The 26,097-nt window shown below is 39.6% G+C and overlaps 1 protein-coding gene across 1 annotated transcript in view; it reads right to left on the reverse strand.

The window, feature by feature from the left end:
• Positions 1-4,060: 4,060 nt before the first annotated feature.
• The window catches only part of LOC147888381 (pentatricopeptide repeat-containing protein At2g33680-like), a 34,407-nt gene continuing 12,370 nt past the window's right edge, over positions 4,061-26,097 (reverse strand). Inside the window, exons 3-4 of the mRNA XM_087392149.1 lie at positions 4,436-4,542; positions 4,061-4,264 (exon numbers count right to left, since the gene is read on the reverse strand). Of these exons, the coding sequence (XP_087248275.1) occupies positions 4,061-4,264; positions 4,436-4,542 (311 nt within the window). The remainder of the gene's footprint in view (positions 4,265-4,435; positions 4,543-26,097) is intronic.

Consider the following 26,097-nt stretch of genomic DNA (forward strand, 5'->3'; position numbering starts at 1 on the left):
CTCTCTGTGTACAATCTATATTCTTCAAATTTCCACATGGTATCCACGATCCAGTAGGAGCCCAAATCTAGCCGAGTTTCTCCCTGCCTCAATCTGAATGACTGATCGTGACAATCTAGTACGATGGCAAATCAACAATCTCAAACCTACAAGGTCAACAAATTGAATGACAACAACTATCAACCCTGATGGATGACGATGGAACTCCTCCTGCAGAAAATCGACTTGCTTCAAGTTTTCGATGGCACATCAATGATGCCTGACCCCAACGATCCAGCCAAGGCAGCAGATCTTGCCAACAACTGGAGACAAAAAGACCTCAATGCGAGGCTCGAAATCCTCCTGTATATGGAGGATCAACTGAAAGAATCGATGAGAACCTTGACCACCCCCAATCAAATTTGTACTCAATTAAAATAGACGTATGAACACAAAGATGTCTCATCTCAACTCTCTAATCTAAAAAAATTAATGAAAGTTCACATGAACGAATTAGAAGACACCTCTAAATTCCTTTAGAAATGGTGAACCGCCATGGACGATCTAACCATTTCTAGACTGGTACTATCTCCATCAATCCAAGCTATATGTCTCCTAGCCACACTCCCTCTGTCTTGGCAATCCTTCATCTGTACACAATCATCAAAACCCAATTTAACCGTCTCGACATTAATCCCTTCCATACTATAGGAGCACGCTATGCACAGCTCTATGACTCCATCTACCTCTAATACTGACACGACACTCGCAATGTATGCCAACGTGTCACTCGCAATGTATGCCAAACCCAAGAATCGTTTTAGACCCAATCAGAAGCAACAAAATGATCGCTTCAAAAACTATAAACCGAAGCCATTAGGACGCCCAAACACCCATGTCTCCAACCATCGGAATTTCCATCTTGTAAAACCTCAATGTCAGATTTGTAGCAAAAACCATGACACTCGTGATTGCTTCCCCTACGCAGATGATGCTCAATCAAAAAATTCTGATCATTCTTCCATTCATCAGAACGAGTCGCAACATACCACCTGGATATCAGACACCGACACTACTTGTCACCTTACCTCATGAAAGGAATGGCTCCATAATTACCGAACATTAACAAACTCAATAGAAATTCGCTTTGGCGATAATGGGATTTAGAATGCAATTGGCATCGGGAGTGCACATATTGAACTCTCTGATGGCAACATTGTTTATATCGACAACATCTACTATGTACCGCACATTGCCCAAAACCTCATTTCCGTTAGCAAACTCAGAGATTACGACGCCTACATACAATTTCATCATTCCTACTGTTCGATTCACCATCGACTCCAATCAGGCAGTACCTATGTCGTGACCTGCTTATCATCGCAGTATCAATGCGATTCCATATACACTCTGGCACAATAAACCACCCAATTACTCACACCTACGCGTATTTGGCTCGATTGCCTACACCTATATCCTAAGGAAGATCGGAACAAGCTTCTAGATCATGCCATTAAGCCATTTTTGTTGGCTATGGCGAGCCCCATGGAGTCAAGGGCTACAGATTATATGATCCGGCCCGTTCCAGGTTCTTCTTCGCACACACTATCGTCTTTGATGAGGACTCCCTCATCTCTGTACCTGCAACAAATCCCACTAATCAGGCATTAACACCTCAATCTCGTCTAAACGAGACTACAACTGATGCAACGAATAACTTGAATGATACTTCTGATCCTCCACCCTCGAAACAAAGTGTCACTCGGCGGGCTCCTCCGCTTCCTCCTGCGCAACCAATCCAACCTCCATTACCTCATATGCCCCTTCCAATCGTCCCTATCAGTGCTCCCAAGACACCAATCGCTCCGCGCCATCAACAAGCCCACTTTGATGATACAAGATCACGCCTACATGCGTCTATCTCGGACGAACACCAAAATGACCGTAGCCACAATTTAAGCCCAATCCACTCTCGCCATGCATCGGAGTAACGGCGCCCAGCTTGGTGGCCCAACGGACCAACCATCTACACGCGGCAGCTCCCTGATGCCACACGTTCCCTAGCTGCATGAAATACTTCCGAGAGAGAGAGAGTTCTTGGATTGTATTTTCTCAAATAATTGCCTTAAATTAAAGGCTTTAAAAAAAAAAGAGACAAAGAGAGCTATTGTTAAAGTAGCCCAAAAGATATCACCTTGAAATTCAATTTGCTTTTATAATAAAATAATCTAGCAATGTAATATTACAAGTAAATCTCTCTCTCTCTCCTCCCCACCTTCCTTTTCTCCTCCCCCACTCTATGTAGAACCTAATATCTAATATTTCAGTTTTAATGTCCCCCAAATTTTAAGTATTTGTACATCTATGTTGAACCTAGTATCTCATATTTAAATTTTGATGTCCATTACCAAAGTTTAGTTTAGTCTGCTACATCTATGAGATATTTGAGAAAAGGTTAAATGCTTGCCTTGTCTCGTACATTGTGCAGTGTAGTTTAATGGGATAAAAGAAATCTTTGTTGACTAACTATTATAATTATGGTGGTTGAGCAAAGACTTAATTGTATCCATCTTCATATGTATTTAATAATAAGAAGAAGGGGAAAAAAGGTTATATGGATGTGATGTTTTAATAACCTTATCACCATTAGGCTATGTAAAATGAATTAATGATATCGTGGCAATGCCATGGAAAATAGACTCTATACGTCTAGGCCAAACCATGTTCACAGCCATCTATTACGATGCCACCAAGGTGGCCGCACTGCGATTGCAAGCACCAAAGTGCAGCAGAAGTTGAGCACATCGTGAGGCCCGTGGAATTCTCTTTATTGGGCTACTCAATATCTTCGAGCATCATCGACCATTTCTCTACATGACACACACACGGGCATCATGAAGCTTGTCGTGGCTTCTAATCCTACCTCTACCTTCTATGGTGCGTCTAGGACTATTGGTATCATGACTATATTACTGTTACGTTTAGAACCACATGCTCACAAATGAAGTCCCCGGTAGAATCCAAGCATTCAAAAGCTAAGGATCCATTCTCTTCTTATTCTTATATTCCTTATTTGATTGATGTGGCAATCAAAGGCTAATATGCCATGTGTTGATCAAGGGGAAGTGGGGATCAAAGGCTATGCCATGTCTAGTTTGTCTTGGGGATCTATGGATGGTTACATCTTGCGACTCTCCCTTCACATGCTAGGCAGTGGATGGTTAGATATCATGACTCCCTTCCAATCTTACCCTTCCTCTACGTCCCTTTGCCTTCTTCCATTCCCCCATCGCTCCGTTTTCAAATCGCTTTTTAGCCTCTCTTCATCCATATTGCAATGCAAAGTCACAACATAGTGGTTTCCCTTACTCAGTTTCATTGCATAGCTAGCATCACAACATTACGACACAACATTTTAACTATACCTTCTAGAAACCTCAAGGGGTTATGAGGGTGTGGCGCTTGAGTTGTCTTCCAAGACCTCCCATGAACTCCTCCCTTTTGACTTTCCTTTTCTTGCAACTCTTTGTACTTAGTCCATGACTCCTTGGATATAGTGATCATGATTCAAGCAACACCTTAAAAGTTGCCATATCAATGTGGATAATCTCCCAGGTATTTACAGCATTGTGCATAGCACAGTGATGATGAATCTCATATGATTCATAAGAAGGCATTTGATGCTACAATACGCTAAGCAGAGCGTCTTATTGCAAATTGCTATTGGAACACATGCAGGTGACTAAGGACAGTTTCCCGATTGTGTTTCATGATGACTATATTGTTGTAGCCCAGAAAATGTAGAGTGGTCTTAAAAATATCAGTTTGGGTGAAATTCTAAGTGCTCAACATGTTTTTATAGCTCAAGTTGTTGGTTTTTCAATTCTTTATTCAAATGAATTGGCCCATGATCTTCATCTCTTCCCAACCTTCCTTGTGCTCCCACGAGCCCTACTTGCTTCCTTTTTTCTGATATATAACAAATTTTGTCCACTAATTATGAGACTGTCTATATTGCAAATGACTGTAGATCTAACTCTTCTTGCTCATCATTGAATTGAGTATGCATTGTTAGTTTAGTCTACACATCCTCTTCTTCTTCTTTTGCAATTGCAAAATTGGACCCCACTTTAGTATCTGGTGCACTGACTACCTCTTGTTCTTTAGATGTTAACTCTTCTTCTGTGAATTGGTAATATTCCAACTCAGAGATACAGGTTTCTAATATGATATGCTTTGATGTTTTCTCTTCATATAACTCTTTTTGCAAGACCTCCAACTGCTCCTATAATATGGTCACTCAAATTGAATCTGTAGTTTTAATATGTACTTTAGATGTTGGCTAAAGTGTAGCTAGTAGTTTCTCTTTTATGTTGAACCACATTTTGATCATATAATCATAAAACATTCTTTGCAATTTTTCCACACTCTTACTGCTCATGAACATGCCCTCTACCTCAAGTGCATCCTCATCATTCATGATGTTACTCTGAGCCTCTACGTTTGTCAGAGCATCCACCTTTGCTTGTAAAATTATATTCTCAATGGAAGCTTTTGAATTTCCTGCCATCAAGATATTTAATTGTTCAATTAGAGTGCTTTTGACCTGTACTAACCACTTATATATATATCCTCAACCATACTGGTTTTTGCAATCAATAAACTCCATGATCTCTACATTTTGCTGTTGTAGCTCTCCCACCATCATCATATTAGCTACTTCCCTCTCCTTGGCTTCCTTTTGTTGTCACAGCAATTGATTCATCTTTTGAGTCCACCCTGCATTTTCCTCTATGACCTACCTCACCTCAGTTTGTAGTTTAGTTATTTTATTATTCATGTGGTTTTTAAACTTTTCATCTTGATTCATCTTGTAGAGTTAGTACTTTGAGGTGGAGATGGCAATACATTTTCAACAATTTTAACCCTCTTGTAGGACTCATCATTGTCCCTGTCTGTGTATTTGATTTCTTTCAACATGACCCTTTCCTCTTCTATGCATGGTATTTTGTTTGGGCTGGTTGCATCATTCTCGGGGGGGTCACTCATCATATGTAACCCTATCACGTGAGTTCGATAGAAGGATATTTTTTATTCCTAAAATTTACAAAAATAAATATACATAAGGGACTATTTAAAATAGTTTTGGAAAAAATTTACAGATTTGTATAGAAAAGGGGTACATTTTATTAATGAAAAAATTTACAGATAAGGGATTTTAAATATAGGCCTTGAACGCACGTGATATAGAGGGTTTATACATAGTGACCCCCCCGAGGCATCATTCCCTTGTTTTAAAGGTTGTTCTGGCCATGTAATTGTATCTGCATACTCAAAAAGTTTTATCCAGTATCTCTCTAAGATTCAATTGTGCCACACATCTACATGTTTCTATACATAGAACTTCTCCCATTGTTCTAGCATGAACTATTCCTGCCCAGTTGTATTTACATCCACTCTTTGCTGAAAGAATAAGGGAGTAATTGGATTCTAACATGAAGTCATATATAGTAACAAATATTATGTGCTCTTGAAACCATAAACATTGCTTTTGTCTCACCACGTTTCTGTAATTTTTAATCATGTAATAGAATCTAGTTGTCTGAGGCATCCCGAATTCTGCAACCATCTGCTATGAAGTGCATCTTATTTCTAACTTTATAAATGCATCCACATCTCATCTAGATACCATGGTAGATTAAACACCTAAGAAACAACCTGCTCCATCACTTCAACTCCCGGTGCTACGTAACCCCTCAATTCTTGTATCGAGTAAACTGCTCATCAGCCTATGTATTGATCTGCTACTTTCACCATACTAGCAGTCATGGCAGCCCTCTAGCTCCATCTTCTTTAACCAAACTATATTTTTTCATATGTCATCATCCAAATAAAATTTACAATCCACAAATGGAGACTATTCAATGATAGCATACTGACTTACTCGCCTAGCTTGCTTCAAGGCTGACTCTACCACTTGCGCCTCGAACTCTTCCAGCTTCAAGGCTTTGGAACGCAATGTTCTAGATGATCCCAAAGACACCTTTATTTTTCCCATGCTTTTTGATTGTGTCTGAGAATCGGAGTCACCTTGGGCTTGTGAAGTGGTGCTTATAGTGTCTGTTATAGGCAATGGTCTATTTGTACCTAATTAGGAGGACTCGCATGTTGAGTTTTGAATCAGTGAAGTCAATTTTGCACACATGTCAACCCATTTGTAGGACTAAGATAACGGTGAACCGATACATGGAATCAATCGTGTGATATTTAAGCATCTCTTTGATTTGACCCACATGTGCAAACCATCACTCCATTGAATAGGCATTTCCACCTTCTTCGTATCATACCCAGCTACTGCCCTGACCAAGATTTTTGATTTTGGATCCTCCGACTGAGCTGTCACTTCATGCACTCCTATAAATGGCTTCATGTGGAATCCATTAACTAGTGTTGAGAACACATTGCCATGTAGATCTATGATCCAAAAAGTCCCCTGTTTCAGGTCCTTCACAATCCAGTATGGGTCTTGGTATCTCAATTTAAACTTGCTCAGGAATCTTCTTAGTCTGGAATTATATGCTAATATCATATCTCTCACTTTAAACAATTTGAACTTAGTGTTCCGGTTCACCCATGCTTTATGTCATCCTCCTCTAATAGAAGTAACTATTCTTGTTGGAACTGCATGGATTCTTTTGGGCTCATCTTTTCCTCCAAAATATGCAAACCTAATGCTATGAATTCCATTGGGACAATAGCCTGCAAACCATATACCAATCAAAACGGTGTCATGCATGTAGTTACCTTAAAGGCCGTTTTGTATGCCCATAATGCTAAGTCAATATCTGTATCTGAGTCCTTATGCCACCCAATTATTTCTAGTACTAATAAGGTATTAATTTCAAAGGTGGAATTGTGTGTTGACGTGCTATTAAAAGCTTTATAATATATCCAAAATTAATTTAGTGAGGTCATGAGCTGTGGACATGTCAAGTGTAGAAAGTGTTACTACAAGAAGGTGCTACTTCAACAAAGAGCATCAAAACAACCAATACTTGCATGAAAACCGATCGACACTACTACCATTAGCCTCTTTATTTGATGTTGTTCATTGATGGTTTTTACTTCATTTTGCATTGAAAATGACGTTTGTCGATATAAGCAGAGAGATACCAAGACATCGATATTACCGTTGATATTACCATCCATATAAGCATTAAGTTTTGAAGAAAGCATCGATATAAGCATCTCGATAAAAGCATTAAAAAGCTCTGTGAAAATACACATCATCGATAAAAGCATCAAAGTTTTTGCACAAGTACATTAGCATTAACTATCCAGCACATTAGCATGGTGAATTTAACCCAACACCTTCCAATAATGAAATCCATTGACAAATAAAAACATATTGTATCATTTTTTCTCTTCTTCCTTTATGTTATCAAAGCCTCACTAGAATCTCCCTCATGAGTATGATTATCATCATCTCAATCATCTGTGGCCAGGTCTCGCATATCTTCAACATGTAGATTGAGGTCCTTGGAGTCAGTGTATGAGAAACCTTCTGAGGAACTCAAGCTATCTTCACGTTCCAAGACACTAGTAGAAGGGTTATTAGAAGTGCTAGCTTCCAACCCATATATTTCTTGATCTTCCATTTCATTCTCTATTTCCACATCTGTGGGGGTTAAAGGTCACTGTGCCTTTACCTTGGTTATGTACAATACTCAAACACATATATAAATGAATGAAAAAGAAGATTAGGATCTTCTGCACCCACCAAAAACTTGTGTCTCTCTGTTTCTCTCTCTCCCTCTTCTGTTCTACTTACATTGAGAGCACTCTCAACTAGTATCAGAGCTCGGGTGATCTAACTGGGTGTGCGTGAATGCCTGGAAGCTCAGCAGATCTATGGGAGGAAGGAGAAGCTCTATGGGAAGATTTGTGGGTGATTTTACTTGCATCCGAGTGCGCAGAGACTTGAAGGAACCTTTGGAAAAGTCACTTTGGTTTTGTGAAGTGGTTTTGAGAGCTTGTTAAGTGTTTTCAAAGAAAAAGTCGTTTTTTGAGCTTTTCCCTATTCCATTCAATGATAAAGACTCCGTATTAACTTTTAGAGGCAACCATTGCTTGCTTTTGGTGTCCATTTCACTTCAAGAGCTTGGAAACACCTTCATTCTTGAATTTGGGATCATTTCGTTGGATTTCTGACTCACTGTGTCAGTTTTAACGTTTTTCTACCCGGGTGTTAGAACTCAAGTTTGGAGTAACCATTTGTAGATCTGTTAGTTCCGGTGGACTCAAGAGGTCCTAAAACTTCTATGTTGCTCATCATTCGCACTCTGGTGGAGATTACAAACAGTTCAGTTTCCAAAAACGTTTTTCAGTCCGTGTGTTGGACCCAGTGATTGGGATCACGGTTTCCAAAACCGTTTGTCCCATTGCGTTTCGAATGCCTTCACACCCCTACCTATTAGTTCTTGTGCGATTCGGTGGAGTATTTTCAGAGTTATAGATCTCTGTGTATTTGATTTCATCTCTTTGTTATGCATTTTTCATTTTGAGGTTTTGAAACCTTAGATTTATGCCACCTGGTAGTGGATAAGTGTTGATTCCGATTTCTCACTCATCGGTTGGGATTTTGGAGCTCCAACAGAAGAGAGATATTTGTAGATTGTCTTGTTAAGTCCGATTATGCAATGGTGCCCATGTTTTGAGGCATCTCTGGTTCTATTTTCAGTAGTAGTCATTGCCATGGGACCATGAATTCTAGAGTATACCTTCTGCAGATCACTCTGGTTGCAGTTTGAGCCATGTGCACTCATTTGTGGTGTGCATTGGGTTGTAGTCGATGATTTATAGGGCATTTGGATGCATTGCGATTCTTATTAGATGCGTTGATAGGCCCGGGTTGCCTTGTGAGATGCTATTTTTTATGGACGCTTTGCACATGGATGCTATTTTATGCTAAGGGACAACTTTAACACATTGCAATTGATGCATTGATAGTGTTATGCTCTCTTGGATGAGATATTGTTGATGCATATGCCCATGGATGGTATTTATGCTTGAGCCATATGGCACTTATTTGCATTTTGGATTGCCATTACAGTTGGCATTTTCTTTTGGGCCAAATTTGCTCATATGGATGCATAGTACATGCACATGAGTCAGCTATATCTTTTGATGCTCTGAGCTTTGAGTTTTGGTGATATTTCACTCTATTGTGGCATACACATTTGGGTGCACCTAGTATTTGGTGTGATTCTCTCTCGTAGGCACTAGCATTTGGGATTTTGCTTTATTTGCATCATGGCATCCTCTTCCATGTCTGAAAAGGAATTTTTTAAGATTAATAAGTTTGATGGGACAAACTTTTCTTTGTGGAAAGAATAGATAAGGGATGTGCTTATTCAAAAGAAGCAGATAAAACCCTTGCAAGGGATTGTAGCTAAGCCTACAACTATGTCCACAGATGAATGGAATGAGTTGGATGCATTGGCAAAATCTACCATTAGACTTCATCTTGGGGAAACAGTTTATTTCATAGTAGTCACTGAAAAGACTACATAAGCTTTATGGAAAAAGCTGTGTGCTACATATGAGAAAGAGACTACCTCAAACAAAGTCTATCTCATGAAGAGATTGTTTGAGTTGCACATGAAGGAGGGAGTATCCATAGCTTTGCACTTGAATGAATTTAATATCATTTTCAATCGCTTCAAGCTCAAAAGCTAAATTTTGATGTGGAAATGAGGGCAATATTTCTCTTATGCTCATTACCATCCTCATGGGATACTTTCCGTACTGCTATCAATAACTCTACACCTAGTGGAGTATTGAAGTTTGATGATGTTGGCCGAGGAGATTAGATGGAAGTCAATGGAAGGCAACAAGCAGGATGCAGCCTTAAATGTGCAAAGGGACAGATCACAGTTCAGGGGAAAGTTTCAAGAAAGAGGGAAGTCCCGTAGCAAGTCCAGGGCCAAAAACATTGAGTGTCACCATTGTGGCAAGAAGGGCCACATGAAAAAGGATTGCTACAAGCTTAAAAGAGAGCAAAAGGCTAAGAAAAAGAATGCAAATTGGGGTGCAAATCAAAAGGAAGAGAGTCCAAGGGAGGACAAAGGAAAAGTGAAGATCGAGGAGATCAATGCAGTCACACATGATAGTAACAATGACATTCTCTTCATGTCTAGTTTATTTGCAGAGTTGCTTACCACTTCAGATGATGCATATTCCTAGGATTGGATTTTGGATTTCGGTGCTTCATTCCATGTTACTCCCCATAGGGAATGGTTCTCCACTTATGACAGTGGAAAGACAGGTTGTGTTCATCTTGGAAATGACTATGCATGTGACATAATGGAAACAGGTGACATAAAGTTTTCTTTTGCAAATGGGTCCGCATTTATTTTAAAAAATGTGAGATGTGCCTAAGTTGACCAAGAGTCTCATTTCAACGGGTGAACTAGATGATGCTAGTTTTTAGACCATCTTTGGTTCTGGGAGTTGGAAAATTAAGAAGGGCTCTATGCTTTTGGCTAGGGGTGCCAAGTGTGGGACTTTGTATCCCTTGCATGTATCAAGGGTGTTTGATCATGTTGTTGTAATAACCGAGCAGCCAAGCAATTCTTTATAGCATTGCCGGTTGGGCCATATGAGTCAAAATGGGATGAAACTCTTATGCCATTTGGGTTATGTACTGCATTTAAGTTTCTCTGATTTTGAATTTTGTGAGCACTGTCTCTATGGGAAGCAAACTAAATCAGCCCATAAAAGAAGGGGAAAGAAAGATTTTGAAAAGCTTGATTTGGTGAATTTAGACATATGTGGTCCCATGCCTACATGGTCATTAGGCGGGACTGAATATGGCTGGCCTTGGTTGAGAAAGTCAGGTAGAATGCTTAAATGCCTATGGGGTGACAATGGTGGAGAGTATCTCTCTCATGACTTTCAACATTTCTACGATACATGTGGGATTAAGAGGGAGCTCACATCCCCTCATACTCTAGAGCAAAATCTAGTTGCAGAAAAGATGAACCATACCATTCAAGAAAGGTTGCAATGCATGCTTTCTAATGCAAGTCTTTCTGGTAGTTTTTGGGCTAAGGCAATGAAGACTGCAGTGCACATGATCAATAGATCACCTAGTAAGAGTTTGGATGGTGGTATTCCTGAAGAGGCATGGAGTGGCAAGAAGCCCTCTTACTCTCATTTGCATATATTTGGGTGTGAGGCATATGCACATGTGCCAAGAGAGCTTCGAAAGAAGCTAGATCCTAAGTCTAGGGAATGCATCTTTCTGGGTTATGGTGAAAGTGGAGAGATGGGCTATCGTCTCTAGGATCCAGAAGCAAAGAAGATCATATGCAGCCATGATGTAGCCTTCAATGAGAAGAAGGTGCATAAGGCACCCATGAGGGATGTGGAAATGAGGAGAATCACTTTCTAGGATGTGAATCCACCTGCATATGTTGACAGGCAGCAAGCTATCCATGCACCAAATGTGCAAGAAATGGTACCACCAAGTACTCCCATAGGTATACAATCAAGGGTAGATGATGGATCATCTATTGGTGGAAATGATGATCCAAATGTGGCTGATATGCAGGTGGGACAGCAAGCTGAAATGCCCTTGAGAAGATCATCTAGAGTGTCTAGACTGCCTGATAGGTTTGTTCTAGGGGTAGACTATGTGATGCTTACTAATTGCAGGGAGCCTTCTTGCTATAGAGAGGCTATGATACATGCAAGGATCAACGCAAGTGGGAGTATGTATGCATTCAGAGATGAGTTCACTTATGAAGAATAAGACTTGGGACTTGGTTTCTTTGCCACATGGAAAGAAAGCATTGCCATGTAAATGGGTCTACAAAATGAAGGTCACAGGTGATGATGTGCCTAGGTACAAGGCCCATTTGGTCGCTAAAGGGTTCAAGCAAGAGAAGAATGTGGATTTTGATGAGATATTCTCTCCGGTTGTGAAGATGACCACACTTAGATGCATGCTTGGCCTAGTGGTAGAAGAGGATATGGAGCTTATGCAGATGGATGTCAAGACAGCTTTCTTGCATGGGGATCTGCATGAGGAAATTTACATGGTGCAGCCGAAAGGCTTTGAAGAAAAGGGCAAAGAGCATTTAGTTTGCAAGCTAAAGAAGAGTCTCTATGGTCTTAAGCAAGAACCTATTCGGTCCCAGGGATTTAGAAGGAGTGAAATTGATCACTGCCTCTACACTAAAAGGGCTAAGGATGATAGCCTGATACTCCTGGCACTATATGTGGACGATATGCTATTGGCTAGCAAGAATACTTATGAGCTAGATGCATTAAAGGCCAAGTTGCATGAGGCCTTTGATATGAAAGATTTGGGACTTGCAGGTCATATTCTTGGTATGCGCATCACGCGTGATCGGAGTAGGAAACTCCTTTGGCTTTCATAGGAGTATGTTACAAAAGTATTGCAGCGTTTCAATATGGAGGGGGGGAAGGTAGTGAGTACTCCATTGCCTCCATATGTGAAACTGAGTCATACAGAAGGTCCCAAATCAGATGAGGAGAGGACCGTGATGGCCAAGGTTCCTTATGCATCAGCGGTTGGGAGTCTTATGTATGCTATGATAGCTACTAGACCAAACATTGCATTTGCAGTGGGAGTTGTTAGCCGGTACATGGCTAATCCAGGAAAGAGGCATTAGGAAGCAATTAAGTGCATCATGAGGTACATGAAGAGTACCAAGGAGATGTGCATCTGCTTTGGTAGAGGAGACATGCATGTACCATGGTACACAGATTCAGATTATGCAGGGCATGTGGATAGTAGGAGATCCATTTCTGGTTATGTGTTCACCTTTGCAGGTGGTGCAGTGTTGTGGATGTCTCGCACACAAAAGTGTGTTGCTTTGTCTACCATAGAGGCTAAGTATGCCACAGCCACAGAGGGTTGCAAGGAGGTTATATGGCTTGATCGACTAGTGGGAGATTTGGGGATTCATACAGGTGTACCGACATTGCATAGTGATTCCATGAGTGCTATTCAGCTAGCACGAAATCCGGACTTTCATGCAAAGACCAAACACATTGAGGTCAGGTACCATTTCATCAAGGAGGTACTTGAGGACAAGCGCATAGAGCTTGTCAAGGTTCATACAGATGATAATCCTGCAGATATGCTGACGAAGAGTCTACCTAGTTAGTGGTTTGAGTATTGTCGTGTATTGATGGGCATTGGATAGTATGCTCACTGGTTGTTCTCCCTTAAAGGAACATTATCCTTTAAGTGGGAGGTTGTGGGGTTTAAAGGTCACTGTGCCTTTACCTCGGTTATGTACAATACTCAAACACATATATAAATGAATGAAAAAGAAGATTAGGGTGTTCAGCACCCACCAAAAACTTGTGTGGCTCTCTGTTTCTCTCTCTCCCTCTTTTGTTATACTTCCATTGAGAGAACTCTCAACATCTTGTCGGTTTCTAGGTGCAGCTTAAATCACAAACCACCATTGGTTGTCCAATCGACTTGGGGAGTTCACCTCCAAAAATGTTAGTGTATCACTTGTATTCAAAAGGAGGGGTAATTTAATCCCACTTTTGGGAAAAATTTTAGAGGATTATAATAACAGGAGGGGTTTCTTAATTAAAAAATTCCTTTAGGTCATAAGGAAGGAGGGGTAGTTTTATTGAGGGCGGGATTTCTTTAATACCCCTTGAACGCACATGATACCTAGGCTTTCTTAGTAGTGCACCCCTAGAGCCACTCAATCAGGTTGAAAGACCGCCTAAGACAAAAATCCATGATCTATTCATGCAAGATTTAATGAAGTGGAAGGACAAATAACATCCATATACGAAAAATGCTTACTTGCTCGCAGTGAATGGCTAGCACGAATGTGTTAGTAAGGTCATCCCAAATTTTTGTTGATCAATGGAAAAAAACCCACTTGGATCCTTTCTTACTATAGCTTGAGCCCCTCTGTAGATGACTTTGAACCATTTCACATCAAATATAAATACTTAAAATTTTCTAAAATTCACTTGTAAAATATCTTGTATGATTCCAACATAATCCATTTCACCTGTGATGATATTTGTATCCCTTGCACTCACTCTACTATCTTGCAAATGGTTGGCCATGACTCCTCGATCAAATTTGTTGTGCTTTACATAAATTATCTCTACTCTATAGTGATTACCATATGCCCATATAAAATTTATAAATAAATGTAAAATAAAAGCAACATGATTATATACATTTAGATCACAACCTCGTGCAAATTCCTCCTTTGTATTTGTCAAAATCTCCTCTCTTTGACTATCATCTTCAAGAGTGTCTTCAATGGTGCCTTTAGTAGGCAGTTTTGCTAACTCTTGGGGATACTTCTCTCTAGTGGCCCTTCGCCATGCTTTTCTATCCTCCTCTCCTTTTTCTCTTTCTTCTTCATATCGTTTGATCCATTTCTCCACATTTGTAAATACAAAAGATGTTGACTTTGAGTCGCAAGGAGACACTCATTTTCTTTTGCTTTCCCTTCCCTTGTCCAATCTCTCCTACAACTCGTGGGTCATCACTATCATCCCAAAGTTGAGGCATGTCTGGCATGATTTGTACAAGAAACTCCGTAATGTAAAACATTAACTCTTGCACCAACCATGATTCTACCATGCTTCCCTCTGGTCTAGCTTTTTGCCTTACATACCCTTTCAACACCTTCATAAACCATTCCAAGGCTATGTAAAGTGCCTGCATATGCCACTTCATCAGCCAAGTGCACAAGTAGATGCAATTGGATGCCCAAATATCATGAGTAGAGATCAGGGGGTTCACCTCATAAAATTTTAGTGTACCATGTGCATTCAAAAGGAGGGGTATTTGAATTCAACTTGTCAAAAAAATTAATAGGATTACAAAAACAAGAGGGGTTTTTGAATTCAACTTTAGGAAAATTTCACTTAGTTAAAAAGTAAAGAGGGGTGTTTATATTTAGTCAAAAATTTTAGTCGAGGGGGTTTTTTAATACCTCTTGAATGCACATGATACACAAGGTTTCTTGGTAGTGCACCCCCCAAGGATGAGATATAGGGGCTAGTTCAACCTCCCCAAAATATGGATCGACCAGATATGGATGGTCCATAAGAAGAAACTGCCTGTACTTCTCATATACCATCTTTGAAAGATTTTTGAGTACCGGTTGCACAAACTATCTCCACAAAGGGCACATACATTCTATCAGGACACTTGGAGGCCTATTAAAATTATGGGACAAAAGAAAATAATCTTGATAAGTGAAATAATAACACCATCAATCACAAAACAAACAATCACAAATAGATTTTGGTGAGTCGAGAGGACTCGACATTCTATATTTGAGCAATCATGAAATACAGGACAATCGTGCATGGTCCACATCAAAATGCCTTTTACTTGAATATGGCATTGACCCAAAGGCTTTTAAATGTCATAGACTTGCATGCCATTCCATAAAATTTGCAACTCTTCTATTAAGGGGGCTAGATACACATCCATGTTCTTCACCTTGTGCTTGCTTGGCACAATGAGTTCCAACATCAAGGCCCTTCTTTTACGGTCTGCCAAGGAGGAATGTTATATATTATGACTCCTATTGGCCACGTTGACCATGATGTGGATTGATGTCCAAATGGATTAACACCATCCATAGCCAATCCAAGATGCAAATGCCGAGGCTCAAGCCCAAACTTTGGCCACTTCTTTTCTACATGCCTCCAAGCCTTTCCATCCATAAGGATCCTTAAGGTTCCATCTATGGAGTGGTTACGGGCATGCCAATCCATAAGTCCAACTAATGATCCACAACAAAATAGATGTGAGATGTGTATTAAGATGGGCATGTGTCATAGGACCTTTCCTACGACACATGTCCTTGTCTGTCTTGTCAGTATCGAGATGCATCACATTGGGACAAGTTGTAGAGTGCTTTTATGTTTCTCTATAAAGGATAAAATTATTGGGACAAGCATGAATTGACTTGTAATCCATTCCTAATAATGTACGAATTTTCTTTGCATCCTTTCTTGAGTCAGGAATTGTGTTTCCTTTTGGAAGTAGTATTTGAAGTAACTTGAAACATTGATCCATTCAATAAATTTGAAGCCATGCAAATACTCCCTTAGAGAGCATTTCAAAACCTTGGGACAACATTGTCTCATGAGGATGATTATGCAATGTGTGTGCTCTCAAACTTCTTCCACCAGTTCATCTCCCTACATGAACCAAATTTAGAGAATTAGTTGAAAAACTCACATACAAGAATGGAACTATAGGACATGGAAATAATTTAGATAACTTAGTGAACTAGCCCCGATAAAGAAAGTTGCACCTCATCACTGAACTCAACCTCACGTAAAGTTTGGAAGCAACCAAATCTTTTTATATGTGTGATTGATACGGTGCATAATCTCCTTATCTATCCTTTGCATCATGTACAATCACACAATACCCAGACTTTCCCTACTAGTCTCTTCTTTGGATTCCGATGAGCTTGAAGACATCTATACAAAGAACACTTGCCTATTGCATCTCTAATTTATTACATAGTCCATGAATGATGACAAGAAATGCAAAAGAGGCATGCATAATGGAAAAGTCCTTCCAAAGCTCTGTTCATCGATATTTCCATCGATAAGCTATCCAAAAAATGTCATAAAGTTGATATTTTCGTTGATATTAACGTTGAAAAAATGCAAGTCTATCAAACCACACAAGCATGCTTTGATGATCAAAGGAATGTTGATCTACCTCATAAAATTGATAGAGGGAACATAAACTTTGTATTGACAGATTTTTATGCAAATTTGAAACCATTTGATATGAATCGGAGTCCATATCTTCTTGATTTTCACCTTGGAAAAAAATACATGGGCATGGTTATACCCATGGAGATGATACCTAATGGCCATAATAATTTGCATGGCCTTAAAATCACCTAGTTTGAGGCCCATGCAAAGTATCATGGCCATCGGGTCCCATTTGCATGGTGACAATACCTTCGAGGCATGTTTTTGTGCCATCATAGAGGAACCATGGGAAAAAGTATGGAAATATTCATTCTTGAAAATGCAAGTGGACCCGATGGCCATGATACTCTATATCGACATCAAAATAGCCTAGTTTGAGGCTTGTGAAAAGTATCATGGCCATCAGGTCCCATTTCCATGGTGAGATTCAGGGATACTTATATATTAATATAAAATCTTGGTGAATGTTTATTGAGCTAGTTTTTTTATTTTCACAATATTGTAGAGCATATTAAAATTCTATATATTTTCTTTTGAGTTTCTTTTTTAAGTTGTAGATCCTCATGAAACTTTAAATTTTTTCTCATAAATGTTTCAAATCTTGGCGAAATTTTGAAACCTTTATTTTTATCAGGGCATACAAACTTTTGACACCAATATGAAGTTTTCCTTCTTAATGAAACTAATAAGGAAAAGTCATCCATGGTGATATTACATGTTTTTGTACCATCATAAAGGAAGCATGGGGCAAAACATGGAAATGTTCATTCTTGACCATGAAAATGGGATTCGGTGGCCATGATACTTTGCATGGGCCTCAAACTAGGTGATTTTGAGGCCCATGCAAAGTGTCATGGACATCGAGCCCCATTTGAATGGTGAGAGAACCTTCGAGGCATGTTTTTGTACCATCATAGAGAAAGCATGGGAAAAAACATGGAAATGTCCATTCTTGACCATGAAAACGGGACCTAATGGCCATGATACTTTGAATGGCACTCAAAATAGATAATTGTTAGTCTCATGCAAAGTATCATGCCATCAAGTCCTGTTTGCATGGTGAGAATACCTTCGAAGCATGCTTTTGTACCATCATAGAGGAAGCATGGAAAAGAACATCGAAATGTTCATTTTTCACCATGAAAACGGGACCTGATGGTCATGATACTTTGCATGGGCCTCAAATTAGGTGAGTTTGAGTCCTATTCAAAGTATCATGGCAATCGGGTCCCGTTTGCATGGTGAGAATACCTTCGAGGCATGTTTTTGTACCATCATAGAGGAAGCATGGGCAAAAACATGGAAATGTTCATTCTTGACCATGTAAATGGGACCCAATGGCCATGATACTTTTCATGGGCCTCAAAATAACCTTGTTTAAGGATTTACAAAGCATCATGGCCATTGAGTCCCATTTACATGGTGAGAATACCTTCGAGGCATGTTTTTGTACCGTCATCATAGAGGAAGCATGGGAAAAAACATGGAAATGCTCATTCTTGACCATGCAAACGGGATCTGATGGCCATGATACTTTGTACAGGCCTTAAATTCACCTATTTTGAGGTTTTTCAAAGGATCATGGCCATTGGGTCCTTTGAGGCATGTGTTTGTACCATCATAGGGGAAGCATGGGAAAAAACATGGAAATGTTCATTCTTGACCATGCAAACAGGATCCGATGGCCATGATACTTTGCACCAGCCTTAAACTCACCTATTTGGAGTCCTGTGCAAGGTATCATGGCCATACAACATCAGTTTCCCCATTTGCAAAGACGAACTCCTTGTTTTTTAGTCTCAGGAGCATTACGCACTTATGAAAACAGGGGTTTTGGGTTTGTAAATGGGAAAAATGATGTTTTATAGCCATGCTACTTTTCATGGGCCTTAAACTCATATATTTTGAAGCCTTTGAAAATTATCATGGCCATCCAACATCATTTTCCCCATTTGTGAAGCCCAACTTTGTGCTTTTTAGTTTAAGGAGCATTATCCACTTATAAAAACAAGGGTGGGGGGTTTGCAAATGGTAAAAATGACATTGGATGGCCATGACACTTTGCATGGTCCTTAAAATCATCTATATTGATGCCCATGAAAATTATCATGGCCATACAACATCATGTTCCCCATTTACAAAGCCCAACTCCTTGTTTTTTATTCTAAGGAGCATTATGCACTTATAAAAACAAGGGTTTGGGGTTTGCAAATCGGTAAAAAGATGTTGGATGTCCATGATACTTTGCATAAGCCTTAAACTCACCTATTTTTAGGCCCTTGCAAAGTATCATAGCCATGCAACATCATTTGACCCAACCCTAAACCCTAAAGTCTAAACCCTTGTGCACACCTAACTGTATTCACACTGACATGCACCCTAAAAGAAGGCATCACGATAATCAAAATGGAATAACACCTTGCCAGAATATTTACACCATCATTATGTAAAGTCTTGTCAATTTTGGTTCCGTGAAGACCATTAGTGCCCTACTTTTCCATGATGGGGAATTGACCCAAACCACACAATATTTTAGATTCGTTGAAGGTGCGATTAAAAAACAGTACAAGCACCCACATTCGAAGGCCCCATAGATCCCAAAATTACATTGACTCACATTTGATTATCCCATTTACCACTTTCTCATGAACTGCAACTGATCAAACACAAAGCTTATTTTATTTTATTTTAAGATTATGGTAGATATTTGTTTTCAAAGTGTAATTAGTATTTTTGACACTTTTATCGACATTATTGGGACCAAAAACACCTACTCTCCCTATTCCACGTCACTTTTCTCCCTCAAATACCAAGCTTTCCTCACAATCTCTCCCCTTCAGATTTTGCAACCACCTCCCTTCTACTTCTTATGTCAAAGGGATTGTGGGCAGGAAGGAGAGAGTAGGAGACTCTTCAAAGAACTTGCATTTCTAGTTCCACGTATGATTGTACCTATTTTCTCTCCTCCTTTCAAATCTTGTTTTCTATGGGGTTTTTCCTTGTTTTCTACATGCAAGAGGAAAAGAAGGGGAGAAGGAGGGCATGGGGAAGACTTGGGGCCTGGGATAGAAAATGAAATTCCCTCCCTCTCCTCTTTCTCTCCCTTTCCCCTCTCTCCCCTTTCCTCCCTCTTTCCCCTTCCTCTCTTCCCCTTCCAAGCTCTTCCCTTTCCTCCCTTTCCTCTCTTTCTCTATGTCTCTCCTTTCCTTGTCTCTTCCCTTTCCTCCCTTTCATCTATGTCTCTCCCCTTTCCTCTTCTCATGGGTTCTTTTCTTGAGTGATTTGTGTAGGCTTGCTTTTGAATGCAGTTCATTGAAAGAGCCCCACCTAAATTTTGAGGTAAGTGTCCCTTTCCCCTTCCCCTTTCCCTTTTCCCTTTCCCCTTCCCCTACCCCTTTCTGTTTCATGTGTCTAGAGGTGGATGTTTACAATGAGAAGGAGACTTGTGTGCAATTTTTTGAAGAGTGGGACGAAGCTTGACAAACCTCTAAAGCATATGCACACAAGTATTCTTCTCATTACAAACATTCACCTCTAAAGCATATGCACAAACCTCCCCTTCTTTCCCTTTCCCATCTTTTTCCCTACTTTTTTCCTCCTTCCGTGCTATTTCCCTACTCTTCTTGCATCTCTTTGTTCCCTCCTTCCTAATCCTTCCCTACTCTTTCGCTACTTTTTTTCTACTTTTTCCCTCCTTCCCTACTCCTTCCCTACTCTTTCCCTACTTTCCCCCTACTTTTTCCCTCCTTCCCTACTCTTTCCTTATTCTCCTTGCATCTCTCTTTTCATTCCCTCTTTCCCTCCTCTCTTTTCCTCTTTCCCTTCTCTCTCTTCATCTTTCCATCTCCTCCCTCTCTTTCCATCTCCTTTTCCTCTCTTGCCTCTCTTTTTCATGCTTAAAATCTCTTCTACCTCCATGAAGGATGGCAAGTGAAGGATCTAGTGGAGGGGGTAAGTCGAAAGACAAGGATCAATGATACTACCTCTGGTAGTATCATGGTTTTACATCTGGTAGTAGCATGGTTCTACATCTGGTAGTAGCATGGAGAAGGCATGCAAACTTGATCCAAAGAATAGGAAACGAATCCTTCGAGAGTTCGAAGAGAAGAGGCTACAATAATCGGGTCCACCAAATTCTGTTGAGATCTCCCAAGGCACACTCAGGGAGGTACTTGGGAGAGAGAGAACAAGAGGCATCAACACAAACGCTCAGGCTCTCGGTCACAATGAGTGCCGCTAAGAGTTCTTAAGTAGACTCCCAAACATCCTCCACCCTCCCCTATTCACTTTATAGCGAGTATGAAATAGTTATGGATGAGAGGGATGGTGTCCCAAAAGACAAAAGATTACATTTTGAAGACACTGAGGAAGGAGTTTCCAGTGCTGAGTAAGAACCTGGAGTTCGACTCCAGGTGGATGTTGAACAAGGTGGCTACCATTTTGAAATTGCAAAAAGACCAAACCTATAGAAAAACAAGGGAAAATGATTCAAAGCCTTCCTCGGTCCATGATGATTGGAAGATTATAAAGAAAGAACTCAAGAATCCAAAGAAGTATGACCAGCAGAAGTAGGGTGTTGTTGCAAGGAAGAGTAAAGTGGGCCGATTGCACTAGGGCTCAAGTGGGAAGGCTCGATTTTATCATTGTACAGAAACTATATTTATGATACATCTTGCTTTGGATATTATTATTTTAATCAAGTGTGACTATGGCAAAGTACTCCATAGGAGTGCATCGAACGCGGAGGGGGTCCTAGTGGATACTTTGTGTGGTTAGTTGGGGATGCTTGACTAGCTTGTGTTTTGCCATGCTAGATGGTCGGTATTGTGGGTGATTCCATGTTAATACTAATGTCGCTAGTGTTATTGGTGTTGTGCTTGATTATTGTGCTTTGAGTGCGCTTATGTTGGGATCGATTGATTCAGTGATTCATTCAATCGATTGTTAATAACTAATGTAATTGGAGGCTTGATACAGGTGATGGAACTCATAGCGAGGATTGGAGTTAGTGCGAGGCAACTGATCGAGGTGTCACACATCGTATTATATATGGCCATGGGCCAATTTTGTATTTGTTTTATTATTGCAAGTTTGAGCAATATACTTTGTAGTGGACATAATTCATTTTGGGCCCTAAGATGGCTATGTAAAGCAAATCCCTCATTTTTGGATGATAGGGATAATTTTGGCTCCTTGGTGCTTTTTGAAAAATCATAAATACTCTAGATGAGGAAGCATGAGCCACTCATCTAGGGGGGGGAAATTGTACCCAGTCTGCTATTGCTTTCATGATGTGATTGTGTTTTTCTTCTCCAATTGATTAAGTGGTGACTTCGTATGTGGAAAGAATTACCTTTTGGTTTCAATCATTTTTTGTAAATACCTATTCTTTCACTTCTTGCTGCATGTATTTTGGGAATGCTTGGGGTAAATCATAAAATTAACATAAATTCTTGTAATGTTAGGAAATGAAAATGGGCACACAGTGCATGGAGGAGGAGTACTCGTATGCATACAACTACGATAGGAAAGCCTTGTTTGGCTATCTTGAAGCGAGCAGGGAATTTCTCCCCTTTTTTAATGTAAGAAGTTACTACACCCATTTCTCTTCAAATGCTCAATTTGAACAACTATTACATATATACTAACCTCTGACATGTGTGTTTCTTAAATAGGAAGATGGAGATAAGTACTTGCAACAAGCTCACCAAAAGGATGCCAAAGCTAGAGAGGCAAGATGTGAAGGGAATGATGAGGAGGAGGAGGGTGGGAGCAATGAGGATGGTGGTCATAACGATGAGGAGGACGTGAGAAATGATGAGGACAGTAGTAGTGACTAGGCTAGAGTAAATATGATGTACATATCAGTAGGGTAGAGTAGTCGAATATAGAAAGTGCAAGAGAATATAATTTTGTACTCACAAAGAGCATGAGATTTTGTACTCAAATTGAAAAATAATATAGAAACTTTTATAGTAAAACTGAATGTAAACATTTGAAATGGCCAATACACTATAATACATACCTTTTATAAAAGGGCAGATTAGGGCTAAAAAATCCCTAATCTGCCTTTTAAAAAAATTTGCCCCCTACAAAACAATGTTGATATTTACATCAAAACAGCTTTGGGTTTCCCTGGCAGCATTGATATTAGCGTGGATAGAGTGTTCCTAGAGTCAATATTACCATCCATATTAGCGTCAAAATATGTCTTATCAATGTTAATATCAATAGTAATATGGAGGCTAATATCGCCGCTTTCTTATCGACTGTAATGATGGACAGTAATATCAATGCTTAGGAAAAGTTCCAATGTAATTTGCATTGATATAAAAAGTCAAAAATGAGGCCAATACCTATAGCGTGAGATTAGCATAGACGATTTCACTTTATCTGTATGCTCTCTAGTTGCAAGTTTCCACTCTCTCTTGCATTTAGGAGAGCCCTCTCTCCCTATTACCTCAATCTTCTACTTCTTTGAACTCCCAAGCTCCTCTCCTCTAGCGCACACCTTTGCAGGAGTAGCATCACTCCATAGCTGTGCACACCTTTAGGTTTTTCCAAAGAAGTGCCTCTGTCCTACTTCATTTTGTCTCCTCTCGTGTGTTCATATTGTTCTTTCAGCTTGTTAGCCACCAATTTATTTTCCTCCAACCCTTGACCCTACTCACCTCTCAAGAGATACTTGGTACATGTAATCAAAACAATCCATGGAGAGTAGGAAACAAAGCATGAAAGAAATCATCCTCTTTGAAAAAGGAATATATCTATAGTGATGGTCTAGCCTTCTACACAAAATTAAGGCAATACTCTTCCATTGGAACGTTCTTGAAAGTGTTTCCAAGGTTTACCAAAATAAAAAGAGAGTGTTTCTAAGGGTTGGTTGTGAAAACTATTCTAAATCAATGATGAATATGACCTCTTGGTGATTCCAATTTATGGAAACTAATCATCACCATCAAATTCAGAAATGAAGATTGTGTTCATACCCTATATACAAAGCGATATGGGGCAGAAGCATAGTTCAAGTAGAGCATTTTTGTGCATTGGTTGGTAACATTTTCATCAACTTTTACAGATAAAGGGTAAGTCATACCTTTCAAGTGAGTTTTTTTAGGTGGGAGATGTTTTTTGTTGAGCATGCTAAAAAATGGTGAGTTCACTCTTTATCCTCTCTCTTCTCTCTTCTCTCTTATCTCTTCTATCTTTGAATTTTCCTTTCGCTCTCTCCGCATCTTGCATGTACGCTCTCTTCTTCTCCTCTCCCCTTGCACCCCTCCCCCCCCCTTCTCTCTCTCCATCTCTCTCTCTCTCTCTCTCTCTCTCTCTCTCTCTCTCGTCCTGATGCTTGTGACACAAGATCCTATTGACTTGGCTACATTCATGGCTTGATTCTTTGTTAAAAGCTAGGCTAGGTCTATTCTTGATCTCTTGTTCATCATCTTCTGACATGTGTACAAATATTCTTTGTTATTGTCGAACCGAGGTGTGTCTCGCCTTTAAGCTAGATTCATATCTTTGACTTAGAGAATTGTGCTCATGGCGCAATCTAGGTGGAGACTCTATGGATGATTGCCCAAAATCTTCTTGCCAATACCTAAAGGTCATCACTTCTCTATTGAAAGTTTTAGGCCATCTTGAATACCAATTTGGAACCAGCTCACTTCTAGTGTTGATGTGGTAATTAAAAACCTATCTCCACACATTGCCATGTCATTGGGTACTTCGAGTTCTACATTGTAGGTGTCTCTTTTTACTCCTCCTCATGGTCATAATGCTCATCCCTTATTGGATCATTTCATGGTAACTTCTTGGTCTTCACTATTATGCCAACCTCTTCTACCTCTTCATTGCAGATGCTCTTTTCTTCTTAGCTCATATCTTTTTCCCCTCGTCGAGCATGAATCAAACATTTCTTATTGCCTGAATAATATGACGGGCTTACCAAGATCAATTCTCAATCCAAACCCAAGTCGGCATCAAATAGATCTACAAGATACAAAAGTCCACATTCTATCCTGAATGGAATGTTTTATAGTAATTTGCTTATCCAAGCATTTATTATCACTCCGATTGGGTCAACATTAGCTATTTTCTTGAGAATTACACTCACTTCTGTAGACTCATGTTCTCAATCCACTCAATTACCCACTCAAAACATTCACTACATCATTCCCAGCAGGATCATCAGATGTTAGCAGTCTTTCCCTATCACCTCGAGTTTGACTTAACCATGTGCATGACTTAGTGCAAGTATGTGCATAGCGTACTAGAAGATGCTACCTCTTGTAAACCTAAGGTTGCACTGTAAGTTTTCTACTTTGTGTGGGGTGTTGAAATTGATGCCAATAGTGAAATTCGAACAGACGGGCGTTTGTATTGTGTGGGTGAACTGTATGATGGTGGGTGCTTTTTCAAGCAAGCAATACTAAAAAATGGTATAGGAATGCAATAGGATTTAGCAATGAGTAATTGTATCATTCCAACAATCTAAACTAAATAGAAACAGCTCATGATTACACACCAACACTACACTCTCTCTCTATCTCTCTTCTCACTTCTGCTCGCCTCATGAGAACTCTGTGAGCTAGTAGCTCAGACTCTATCTTATATCATCTAGTCTCTACACCCATAACTAGTTGTTGGGAACATGATCAGAATACAAATCCCCTTACAACTCACTCTCGAAGTGTCTAAAACTTGCCACTTGAACTAAAATAGTCAATTTCTAACTTGTTATCCTTGTTTACTGGACCACTTTTACTAATTGGCCATATGTCCCTCCATGATCTTTAGAGATACAATGATTTGCTCAACAGTGTCAGCAAATACTTCTTATATTATCTCCACTTGAGATGATGCAACCTAAGTTGTGACCTGATGTGAGTCACCTATTAACACAATAATTAGGCTCTTAGTTGAATCTCAATGTGTCCAGTCATTTGTCTTGTGGTAGTGCTTCCCTTATTTCCTACACATGGACAATGAAACTTTTGTATTGGACCAATCCACAATTTCTAGAACATTGTAATGAAGTTATTTTGCTATGTATGTTGATTGCTTAGTTCATTCTATGTGTACTTGTTTTTATTATATTTTCATGGAGACTTGAGAGAAGTGCACTGCAGGGGTACGACACCCTATTATTTTTAGTACTAATAAGGTATTAATTTCAAGGTGGAGTAGAAAGTGTTGCTCCAAGAAGATGCTACTTTGACAATGAGCATCAAAACAACCAATACTTGCATGAGAAACAAGATTGGCATAGAAGCTTTCACTTTATTTGTATGCATTTTTTTTTGTATATGGGTTGTGTATATGTGTGGCAAGCTTAGATGTATA

The sequence above is a fragment of the Dipteris shenzhenensis genome, chromosome 21 (assembly GCF_047967505.1).
Source record: "Dipteris shenzhenensis isolate YYH24624 ecotype China chromosome 21, Dip_SZ_1.0, whole genome shotgun sequence".
Classification (NCBI taxonomy): domain Eukaryota; kingdom Viridiplantae; phylum Streptophyta; class Polypodiopsida; order Gleicheniales; family Dipteridaceae; genus Dipteris; species Dipteris shenzhenensis.